A 12091-nucleotide genomic window follows, 5' to 3' on the forward strand; every position below is an offset into this window, starting at 1 on the left:
TTAATCAGATTAAATATTTTTTGCCACTAATTCATTTAAGAGAGTATCTTTAAATAAATATTTTTAAAAATACTTTTACTTCAGTTGCTTGCCATTTACAGCTCATCCATTAAAAGGAGGAAATTCTCCTTCCACTAACACATATACATGGATTATCTAAAAATCAAAGACTGAATCTTGCTTGAGAACTACAATTTGTACTCATATAAATTCATGCTGTTTTAACCAATTTATAGTGGGCTTAAACTGGAAAACTCTGCATAGGATTACAGTCAGACAACCAATTCATACAAATCACTGGTGAAGATCAACAGAATTATCTAACCTAACTTTCAGGCCATACCAGTGGCAGCATTTTACTCTCCTTTTTCTGCCCTTCATATAAAATCAATAACCCTTAATTGTTATAGCAGGATTTATGGACTGGGAATCTGCTTCTGAATCTGCCACATTTGCAAATCATTCAATTTCCATCTTACACCTACGCAATTATACAGAAATAAGTCTCACAGACTGCAGTGGAATTTCTTTTGGGAAAGTGTGCTTTAGGATTGCAGCCCAAGAGATGAATAAGGATTTCTTTATTAATGCTGAATCATTTAATAAAAATGTAGACATATATTAATTTGTCATTAAAAACCACTAAAGGAATGCATTACATTTTACAGTGTATTATGGTGGTAACCTCAGAAATGCAGTAAGCCTTTTGCCGTTCTCTGAAACAGAATTCCAACTGGTATTAAAGTTCCCAGACTTCTTGTGTTCCTGCCACCTGTGTTTCAGTCCTATTATTAGTACCTGCCATTCCTCCTACCATTGTCCTTTGTGCCCTTCCTTCAGGCATTAAGCAGAACAGTGATGTCATTGCTTTTTAAAGCAGGAAGGCAAGAAAGTTGGGTAGATAAAAGTATGGATAATTTGTTTTTTTGTTGTGAAATAACAAAGAGTTCTTGCTATCACCCATTCTGAGTGTTTGCACCCATCCTCACCATCATTCAAGAAAACTTGCTCTCCTCATTCCATTAAGGATGAGGAACAAGAATGTTCCTTTCCCTTTCATTTCCCAGAGTTAGACCTCTACATATTCTGCTGAAAGTCAAAGCATATATTGCCAAATGTGTAATACACTGGAGAACAGCAGGATCTAGATTCCACTAAAGTCACCAGGCATTTTCCATACAGAGCTGGACAGCACCCAAGTGATGCTGCCTCTTATTCCATTCCACTGGCTTAGGCGTCTTCTACATAGGTTATCTGACAAAGTTCAATGCTTTTGGGAAGTGGTTTTTTCCCCCATTTCCCCACAGCACTGCGGTGCATCTTTGCACTTCCTGGGGTTTTCCCAGATCATCCTCAACCTTGCTTTGTTTTGAAGTTTTGAAAAATATTGCAGTAAAGCCGGGATAGCTGCTTGTGTAGGAAATTCTGGATCTTCAGCAGCCATTTTCTTTAACACTGTGCATAACAACCATTTTCTTCCCTTAAACCCAGAGACTTTTAACAGTTTTAAATAAAATCACTGCTAGAATATTATCATATTGATATATCGTTGTCACAATGGGTGCAGTTGGTTCTCTGAATTCCCAGCTTTTATTTGTTTACAAAAGGATGTGTCTATCTGCTTCCCTTACAGAGATATAAGGAAAAAAACCATCTTTTTACATTAAAAAATATATCTGGAAATTCAGAAAACCTGCTGTACCTGTTATTACTGCTGCATATTATCAATGTAACAATGTTTTAGTGCTAATTATTTTAAATATTTGCAAAAGCCCTGCTGGCCTAACTTGTTGGTTGGCCACTTCTGGGAGATTTGGACAAGGATACTGTGGGGAAACCTGCCATGTGGAAGCCTCATTGCTGCCATGCTTAATCAACAGCTATGCCAGAAACAGGATAAACACACAACTCTATCCCTGTGGATTTTAGTCTCCAGATACACCAATATGGAAACAGGAAATGCTACATAGAAAGAATCCCTAGCAATGCAACCCTAAACTGAGTTATGCTGAGTGATTTGGTCAGCAAGTGTATTTAGGAGTTCACTATAATCTGCTTAGTTGGATATTCCTGTTCTAAGCAAAAGAACAGTAATCACACTCCAGACCTGTGTTAACCCATTTGTTTTATATAATAATCCCACAATTAACATTAACTGAAAAGATACTGTCCAAGACAATGCTGTTCACAGCAACCCCTTTCACCATAAATCAATGGGATTACTGCATCTTTCACCACAAAATGACCAAATTGTTGATAAAGCCGAGGTATTTCCAGACTGATTTGGACATTTACCTCAAGTATTTCCCAATGCTAGTAACATCTTGCATCTGAGTTTGTTTGTTTTTTTAAAGCCTCATCTTCACTTTTGCTAGGTTTTGGGAAAATCCCACAGCTCATACCTCTTTTTGATTATGGAAAACAGTAAAAAGCATCCCATATTAGGAAAATGATGGTAGTTAAAAATTTGCCTAGCCCAGTTTCCCTGTTCTCCCATTTGCAGAGTCAACACCTGGACTGTGTGGAAAGGACTTGAGATGGACACACAATTTCAGCAATATGGAGTGTTTCAAGAGGCATAAACATACACACAATTCAAAGCAAGGGAAAGCATACTTACTTGGATTCCACTGAGGAAGGACCTTGGCTATTATAATCAAAGTGGGAGGGCAAAATGGAGCAAAGGAATGCTGCAGGGGATTGGTTATGCATGGATGAAATCCTCTGCCCAGATGAGGAGCTAGCAGGAGACTGTGCAGATGCAGGTGTTACGGGAAATGAAGCGCTATAGGAAGGCGAGGAGAGCGAGATTGGCGAGCTCAATGATGAAGAGGAAGAGAATTTCTTCTCACTAGGGTGACATGGCTGGATTAGAATGGAAGACTGTTTGGTTTGCCTGCTTGGAAGCGTAGTAGATGGTTCAGGTCCTGGAGGCTGTGGTTTCTCTTGATGTGCATTTTGAGACTGGATAAAGTGTTTTGGACGCTCATAGTTAAACATGCTTGGTTGATACATAGAGGATACAGATGGGAGGTTACTGACACTCATTGGGAGGCTTTCACAGTTCTCCTGTGCTTTGGGTGAAAATGGGTTTGGGGCTGGTGGTTTGGAAGAAATGGATGATAAATTTTGTGGCCTTTCTTGGCTAGGTTCCTCGGTGGAAAGGAACCCTTGCCTCAGGAAAGAGTGGCTGTCTTGATGATGATAATCCCTTTAGGAAAACAATAAAAATATAAATAAATAAATGGCATGCCATAACAACTACCAAGAGTCTCTTCAGTCCTAGAATTGGAAGGATATCAATGAAGGATGTACTCCACAGCCTTTTTCTGGCAGTGGATTCTGCAACTAAAACTTCCCTAAGAGATGTTTACCTAATATTTTCTTTTCCTATCTGAAAACTTTATACTTTGTTTTTGTCCTCAAATTGTGTTTGACCACTACTACCTACAATTTAGGAAATAGCAGAATTTTCATATGAGTCACCACCAGCATCTCACTTGTTTACACAAGTGTTAACTGAAGCAATTATCCATACACATTTACATGTCTATTTACAGTCTACATCCTTCTCCCACTGAACTTGCTGTTATATAGTGCTGCTTATTTTTAAAAGGGGAACAGTCATCAATTTACTTATTATGCTATGGTTTTATGAATGTCAGAAATTGCCCTAAACCCGAAAGGGAGGTATAGAAATAATGCAAATAAAGGTATTTGTTCGTTACATATTTGCTGTAGCAGTCATAATTGCTAGAGACCCTCAGAACAATACAATACTGCAAATGACTACAGCTGCATATGCTCTATTAGAAACTAACTTTGTGTAACAATGGTAGTAATTGTGCCCCACTATATTTTCCCCAGATGGCTGAATTTTGCATGGAAATAAATCAACATTAATATATGGCAAGAAACTCACTACTAGACTCCCCATCCCTACTTTCCTCCCAATATCTAGAGTTTTTAGATCAATAGGCACCCTTGAAGATTTCGTTGAGATTTCCTGATCTTCTGTCCAATTAACAAGCATTCTATGTTGAAGAAGGATAGTGTTATGGAATTCAACCTATAGATAACCAAAGTATTTATGCAACTCACAAAGATTCTCAGTAGCTTTATACAGCTATTTATACATGGGCATTCACAGACACACAGTGAAAGCCTTAACAGAGTTACATGTTTCTAAATCAATCTAAATAGAATGAGGTCAAGGATGTACCTCTGCTGAGGACTGCATTGGTAGTTTACAGAAATTTCCACTGTGATAGCAGCACTTGTTATATCCTGGTTGTTACAGAATCATTGCTATAATAATTAGAATCATATCTGCAAAGGAAAGTGGGGCAGCAGAGCCTGCACTCATGGAAAAAGAGTTGCTGTGCAAGGTATACCTGGAAATAAGATGTATTTCAAAACGAGTCAACTCCTTAGGTACTTACTGCCTTTTTAAAAAAAATTAACGGAATGATTATAAAAAGAGAAACTATTTAAGAAATCTAACAGAAACTACTTAAAGGATCATAGGTATAACTAATTTTTTAAAAAATTTTTAAAAATTTGGCTGTGGGGCAAACCCTCCTGTGTCCAACTCCCACACCCCACACTTGGAAAGCCAGAAAAGCAGCCTCAGAAGGCTGCTATTTTGAACAAAGCAGCAGGGGTGAGCAAGAGGATGCTTAACCTCTTCCCTGCCAGCAGCTTTTCCATTGGAAAATCAACCCCATCAGCTGCTTTCTCCAGACCAGCTGTCTAGCAGCTATATATGTACACCATGCCACATTCCTTTCATAAGAGAACCTCCATGAAGCCTCCAAGAGATCAAGTTATTAGTTTACTGATTCAAGAATTCATTTCTCTTTGTCAAGAGAACTCACAGACTAATTTCAGGTAAATATGACTTCTCCAGCAACTGGAAACAAAAACCCTCCCAAAGCCAGGAATATGAAACTGAACTGTAATCAAAGCCTTTGGCTTGCCTCAAAAGTGCTAGGAAGAACCGCCAGAAGGTTTTCACATAACCACCCCCAGTTCAGAACAAAAGGCTCCAACCGCCCGCGCATCAATGAATGAGAGACCTCCTCAACAGGTTAAGCGTTCCCGCTACTCTCAAGAAATCGTTTCACCACACCTCCCTTCCCTAAAGACTTACAAAGTTTTCCCGACACACTGTACGCACTTAACTGAAACCTCGCCTCTCTGATACTACTACAGTTCAATCAGATCTTTCTTGCAGACCCCGGACAAACGGAGCGCGGGAAAGCCAACTGGGAATAGCGGAACAAAAAAGGATCTTACCTATTAAGCCAAAGGAAGGCGCCACCTGAGGGCTTTTCAACCAATGTTTAAGGCTGACCATTCACTGGCACAGCCTACAGTCATTATAGCTGTCTCCTTATCTTAGTATTAATAAGCCCAGTGACTTTTATCCGCTGCCAAATCATGACATCTGACGGGCTCGCTTGTCCCCCCAACCCAGGCTAAGGTGTCAAAATAAAAGTCTCCGCCGTTTTTGAACGCTGCCCCTTACAACGGGACGGGGCAAACGAGCGAAAGCTGAAATGACCTCTCGACAGGCAGCTTGAACCAACCCTCACTGAGTTCAGTCAGGCTTTACTCCCAAGTAAGGGAGCTTTAGCTGCACAAATCTTTCCACACCATGGAGTGGGGAATGGGTGCAGAGAGAAGGGAGACCAGTTGCAAGCAGCAAACCTAACTATAAATACCAGCGCATAAATATTTTGAGGAGCAAACGCACACGCACCAACTAACTGGCAGGAATGCAGTGAGGTCTGCTTGCCAAAAGTCCCCTTTAAAAAAGGAGGACGCGGAAGCGAGAGGAGAGAAACCGAAATTTCCCGCAATAGTTGGAGGCAGCTGGCCGGCGCCTGGAAGCCCACTGCCAAGACTGGAATCCTGAAGAAGTTTCGATACCCGCGAAAAAGTCCCATTAGGTGAAGGACCTCGACGGAACTACTCGAGGAGCGCTGCAGACGCAAAGCGACCGGTCCCACCGTGTTGGATTTGACTCTCTCTGGCTCGGCGAGCGCTTACAAGCGAGCCCTCCCCGCCGAGCAGACTTTGATTTTGAAGGAGCCCAGCGGCAATCCTTGCGCACGCGATCAGATTTCAGACCAGGTTTGCAGCTGCAGGAAGAATCCTCGCGGCGCCCCTTTTGTTTAAACAGCCCTCAGCCTTCCTCCCAAAGAGACTCTTCAGACAGCCTCAGCAAACCACGGCCGGCCCTTCGGTTGCGCAGCCACAAGAAGCGCCTGCAAAAAGGTTTGCTCTTCGCCCACGTTTCAGTTGCTCAGCCGAGAGGCGCAAACTGCTCTGCGCCGGCCAGGCGAAACAAAAGCCGTTTCAAATCGCCCTTGCCTTCACAAGAAGCACGCCACGCTCCTCGAAGGTTTTGGCGCGCCAGCCCCACAGAATTACCCCGTCGCTCTTAGCTTACATGTGCTGCATCGCAATAAGAACATCACAGTTCAGGCTTCTTTCCTATCAGTTTCCCGCCGTTCCTCCAAATAGCTCCAAGCAGTGTTGGTTCATTCCTCATCCCATTTTTAAGATCACAGCACCCTCCTGAAGTAGGCTAGGGAGAGCTGCTGCCCAGGGTCACCTCTTAAGATTCATGGAGAGCGGGGGATTGTGTAGCTCACATTTTGAGTCAGGGGCCTCAAAGTCATTGAGCCGGTGGGCATTTTGGGAATTTGGAGAATGAAGGATGGGCACCACCTGTACTCTGGCTCACCAAAAGAAAAAAACAAAATTGTAACTTCATTCGCCACATGCTGGACCATCTTTGTTTGAGAATGCGCCATTTGGGACCTAGTGCCTACCTAGTTCTGTTAGGTATAATCTGCACAAGTGCCCTCTGATAGGCTGATGCTGACACTGTGATGTGTCACCAACGGAGGGGATTTGCGCTGCCCAACTATTCACACTTATTTCAATTGCAGTGAAGGTTGAGCACAACCCCAGCAATTGGGAATCTGAATAATTGCATGTGATTCATCTTAAAGTCAGGAGCCACTGAGTTTATTATTGTTTTTGCGGCTTAAACTGAAGTAGAAACTGCAACTATAGTCCACTGTGAAAATCAGACTTTATTCTTCTCTAGCTCTTCTGCATTAAGGCTTCAATCCTTGATAAACCTGTTTGCCCATAAGTCCCACTGACTTCAATGAGATTTATGTTGCTGACAAGGATGCTTTGATAGGGGTTCTATTGATTCCATAATGCACTGCCAACATACTGTTTCCTTTATATAACAATTTGAGTGCCAATAAAGAATCAACATTTGTTTTGCAGGATCTGCCTGGTAACAGATTTTTCATGACATATTATTGCAGGTTTATTTTCCTTTGGTCATCATCACTGTAATGTTGAACATTTTTTTGGAAAAAGAAAGAATGCCACTCCAAACAACATTATGGGTAAGTGGCACTCTGCTGCTTTGATCTTGGTTTCCTTCCAAGAAATGAGTGGAAAAGATGAAAAAGGGGACATAGGTGGGTGGAGCTTGCCCTCCAAATGTTTATTTCCTCCTATGTAAAAATCTGAAAAATGTTATGCTTCCCTGATCTGGATAGCCTAGGCTAGCCTGATCTTGTCAGATCTCAGAAGCTAAACAGGATCAATCCAGGCAAGTATTTAGATAGGAGACCTATACCAGGGTTGTGAAGCAGAGGCAGTTAATGGCAAACCACCTGTGAATGGTCGATTCCCCACAGGAGAAATAACATGTGATAGCCCTGGTAGGTGTCCCGGCACAACGGGAGAACTGCCCATGGCTCCTGAGTCGAATTTGACTCAGTCCCGTGCCAGCCCTGCAATACCCCCCTCATCCAGGGTTTTTCAGAAACCGCCAGGAAAGTACATCTTTTCTGGCATTTTCTGGAGAACACGGAATGAGCCTGGTATCATGGGGAATCGTTTTCCTGCCCTGAGTCTCTGTTTGTTCTGTCAGCCAATCACAACTAAGTCTCCTGGGCATGCGCAGAACGGGAGATTCAGGGCGGGCAGGAATGCGCCTTTTAATTTTTTCTTCTTGCATACGAAGCCGCATGCAAATAATGGGCACATGTTTGTGTGCTGTTCTTGGTCATGAAGCTCTATGCTTTGTGACGACGTAGCTACATAGCCATTACATTAAAAAAATCGTGGGTGGGTCTAGAAACGATTAGCAGTCCTTAATAAAAACTGAACCTGAACTTGATAATAAATGCAAAAATGATTGAACATAATGAACTATGATTTCTTCTGAGTTCTTAAGATTTTTTGAATTGTGAGATTGCAAGTGTGGTGTAGTGGTTACGAGTGTTGGACTAATATCTGGGAGACCCCTGTTTGAATCCCCACTCGTTCCATGAAAAATTACTGGGTGACCTTGGGCCAGTCATGCTCCCTAAACCTAACCTACCTCACAGGATTGTTATGGAAGAAAGGTGAATGATGTAAGCTGCTCTGGGTTGGCAGCATAAAAAGGGATTTAAAAAATAAAAGGAAGAAGAATCTTTATATGATTTTGTGGGCCTGTTCTCCAAAATATCATCATCAGGTTACAAACCTAAACATATTTACTTGAAAACAATTCTACTGAAGTCAGTGGGGCATCGTCACAAAGATTTGTAAAGGATTCTCTAGGATATATGGCTTACTTTAAGAAAAACATATCCCTCCTCTTTTGTAACTCTGATTTGACTTCTGGAAATGGCAAGGCCCAGATAAACTTGGGGTCAGCCAAAATACTGTTCTGCAATTTCGCCTATAAGATAGAGAGCCTGAACACAAATGACAAAAAAAGAATGCAATGATTTGTTCCGCTGTTTGCCTTTACAAACTAAATATTTTGAAGAAATTCTTTCTTCCAATTGAACTAATGGTTCAAAATACAGTAAAATCAATATTACTTTTTAAGGCTACCTTAAGATTTAGGGAAGAGAAAAAACGTTTCTAAATAGACCAACTTTCAGATTGCTTGTCTCCTTTTTTATTGTTTGCCTTTTGTCAGAGATGAAGGTACAAGGTTAAATCTGATTCCAGCAGTGGCATAACTAGGCAAACTGGAGCCCTGGGCAAAACCTGAGTTTGATGCCCCCCAGGCATGTGCCCGGTGCAACATGTACCCCCTGGTCCCCTTGTAGCTACGCCCAGTGGCGTATCTAGGTAAACTGGAGTTTGGCCCCACATGAGCAGCCGCCCTCCCACACTGTGACCAAGCAATGATTTTTTACATCAGGTCATTTCCAATTCACCATTACATTATTGAACATGCCCCAACTCACAAATCTAAACACAGCAATAGGCCATGCCACACAGCAGAAATATTTTTTTGAAAACATTTTCAAAATGCTTTCAAAATGTTTTATTACTGCTATGAAAACATTTTATGGTGTTGTGCCAAGTCCCCCCAGTTAGCGGAAACAACATCATTTTCAATGTTATTTAAACTGGGAATCCCAGATTCTCCCTTTAAGGTGGGTTTAAAAGGAGAATCTGGGCTCCCTAGTTTAAACAAGTGATGCTGGAATCCACCCCCAAACAGCATCATTTTCAATGGTGTTTAAACTAGGGAGCCCAGATTCTCCTTTTAAATCTTCCTTAAAGGGAGAATCTGGGATCCCCAGTTTAAACAACATTGAAAGTGATGCTATTTTGGGGTTGATTTTCCCCCACCCTGAAACAGCATCACTTTCAATGTTTAAATGTCCCTCTGCGCCCTCTGCAGGCCAAAAACAGACATTTAAACAGACATTAACTGGAGACCTCAGATTCTCCCTTTAAATCCATGCCAAAGTGGGGGGGGGGGGGTTAAAAGGAGAATCTGGGGAAATTTGGGGGGTGCCTGCTGTCAGGGGTGCAATTGTTAAGCTAGAAGCACCAAACTTTCAGGGAATCTTTAGGAGACTCTCCTAATGATGCCACCCAGAATTGGTGAAGTTTGGTTTAGGGGGTCCAAAGTTATGGACCCTCAAAGATGTAGCCCCATCTTCTATTAGCTCCTTTTGGAAACAATGGGGGATGGGGCACCCCCTTTTGGAGTCCATAACTTTGGACCCTCTGAACCAAACCTCACCAAACCTGGATGATAGCATCAGGAAAGTCTCCCGAAACATCCCTGAAAATTTGGTGCTGCTAGCCTAAAAACTGCGCCCTCTGCAGGCCAAAAACAGAAAAACACTGAAAATACAAAAAAATCCCACAAACGAACTTGCAGTTTTTGCACCCCCGACAAGGGGGCGTCCTGGGCATCTGCCCTCTTTGCCCAATGGGAGGAACGCCTCTGGATTCCAGCTTGCATACCAATACTTGGGACGCTCACTCTGGGTGGTGTGTTAATTAGGTACCAATCAACATAAATTCCTCCTCGAGAAAAGTGGTTGTGAGAAGGAAATATGTCCTGACTGAAGCCTCACAGGAGAAAAATTTTTTTAGTGCAATAATCATATTCATAAAATGCTGTGAGGGTGTTAAAGGTCACATTCTCTGGTCAGATCCTAGCACCTTTGATTCCAATAGGAATTCAGAATGCTTAGTTGAAAACCATTTTTGATAGCCCAGACATCAATTAAAAAATTAAAAAAGAGTTCCCATTGGGGAGAAAAGGGGGGGGGGTCTAAATGTCTAAATAAATAAAATGCAATTGAGGGAGTTAGTTATTACAATAGTGGAATATTCAGTGATATGTGGATTCTGACCATAATACCATTTAATTATTATTTAAAAGATGTATACCCTGCCTGTGCATGTTTCTGAGGCAAATTCTGTATATGTTTTCAAAATAATTTAATTCTCTAAAAAGAAATAAAACCATGGTGACACATTTCAAAAACCACCAACTCACACACAAAACCCACAATCCAAATCACCTACAACCAGTTAATAAAATGGTCTTAAAGCTAATAATATAAACATACATTTAAAACATATAATCTTAAAAGGGTTCTGAGAATCAGTAGGACCTAGGTTTCCTAGGTTATTTGCTGGGTGAGCTTGGGACTGTCATATTAGCTTAACCTATCTCAGAGGTAAGTTTGCAAGGGTAAAATGGAGTACAGTGATGTAAGGACCTTTCAGTGAATTATGCAACAATGTGCATAATTACTATGTAGTAGCCTCAACAAACACTACAGGATTTACCAGCATGGTGTAGTGTTTAAGAGCAGGTGGATTCTAATCTGGAGAACTGGATTTAATTCCCCACTCCTCCACCTGAGTGGCAGAGGCTTATCTGGTGAAGCAGATGTGTATCTGCACTCCTACATTCTTGCTGGGTGACCTTGGGCTAGTCCCAGTATGTTCAGAACTCTCTCAGCCCCACCTACCTCACAAGGTGTCTGTTGTGGGGAGAGGAAGGGAAAGGAGCTTGTAAGCCACCTTGAGTCTCTTTATAAATCCAAACTCTTCTTCTTCTTTTAGGGGAGCATACACTGCTGAGAGCACAGATATTAGTTTGTTGTAATGGTTCGGCTTTTTCTTAAGGGTCTTCTAAACATTCTCAGTAGTAGGCTTTTTTGTGACAATATCCTCTTTATATGCTTCTCTCCTTTTCCAAAACATTTGCATTCAATGGACGATGTTTGGAATTATTCCCATGGTTGTGAAGGTGCATCTCAATGTCATCCATGCAGCTTGTTCAGAGGCAAAACTTTGATATGGTCTGACTGCATTCTAGATTCCAGTTTGATCCAGCTTATAGAACCAACCTTGGATGATGAGGACTAAATATGCAGCAGAAGGTCAGAATGCTGAGTTGCTTAGCCTTGGTTAAAAGGAAGGGGGGTGGGGGAGGGGGTGGGGGAGATAAACCAGGCTGTTCAAGCCCTTCCAGAAGTTTACATAATCCAGGAGGGGGAGATTTGGGTGTGACATTTCCAAATTATTCCTCCCCTCCCCTCTTAGTCCCCTGCAAGCTACTATTTCTGATAAGAAGGTAAATTCACCAAGAAGGGAAAAAAAATACCTTCAGGACAGTACATGATGAAAACTGAAAAAGCTCCATAAAGGCCAGAATTTTGAGAGCAGTGAATGGCAATTAAAATAAGGGGTGGGGGAAGATGGCAGAGATACCAGCCCGCTCAAGCCC

The 12091-nt window shown here is 41.8% G+C and overlaps 1 protein-coding gene and 1 long non-coding RNA gene across 6 annotated transcripts in view; one reads left to right on the plus strand and one right to left on the minus strand.

Moving 5' to 3' along the window:
- The window catches only part of MYOT (myotilin), a 64045-nt gene that overhangs the window by 11892 nt on the left and 40062 nt on the right, over positions 1-12091 (minus strand). The window contains 1 exon segment of the mRNA XM_048488587.1: positions 2621-3211. Within this exon segment, the coding sequence (XP_048344544.1) occupies positions 2621-3211 (591 nt within the window).
- LOC125428457 overlaps positions 5528-12091 on the plus strand; it is a 61400-nt gene continuing 54836 nt past the window's right edge. For 3 of the 5 annotated variants that reach the window (XR_007243842.1, XR_007243838.1, XR_007243840.1), the window contains exons 1-3: positions 5528-6282; positions 7356-7439; positions 11637-11744. This is a non-coding gene — a long non-coding RNA (uncharacterized LOC125428457). Of the gene's footprint in view, positions 6283-7355; positions 7440-11611; positions 11745-12091 lie in introns of all 5 variants that reach the window. The other 2 variants (XR_007243839.1, XR_007243841.1) reach the window with 2 other exon arrangements.

The sequence above is a fragment of the Sphaerodactylus townsendi genome, linkage group LG03 (genome assembly GCF_021028975.2).
Source record: "Sphaerodactylus townsendi isolate TG3544 linkage group LG03, MPM_Stown_v2.3, whole genome shotgun sequence".
Taxonomy (NCBI): Eukaryota; Metazoa; Chordata; class Lepidosauria; order Squamata; family Sphaerodactylidae; genus Sphaerodactylus; species Sphaerodactylus townsendi.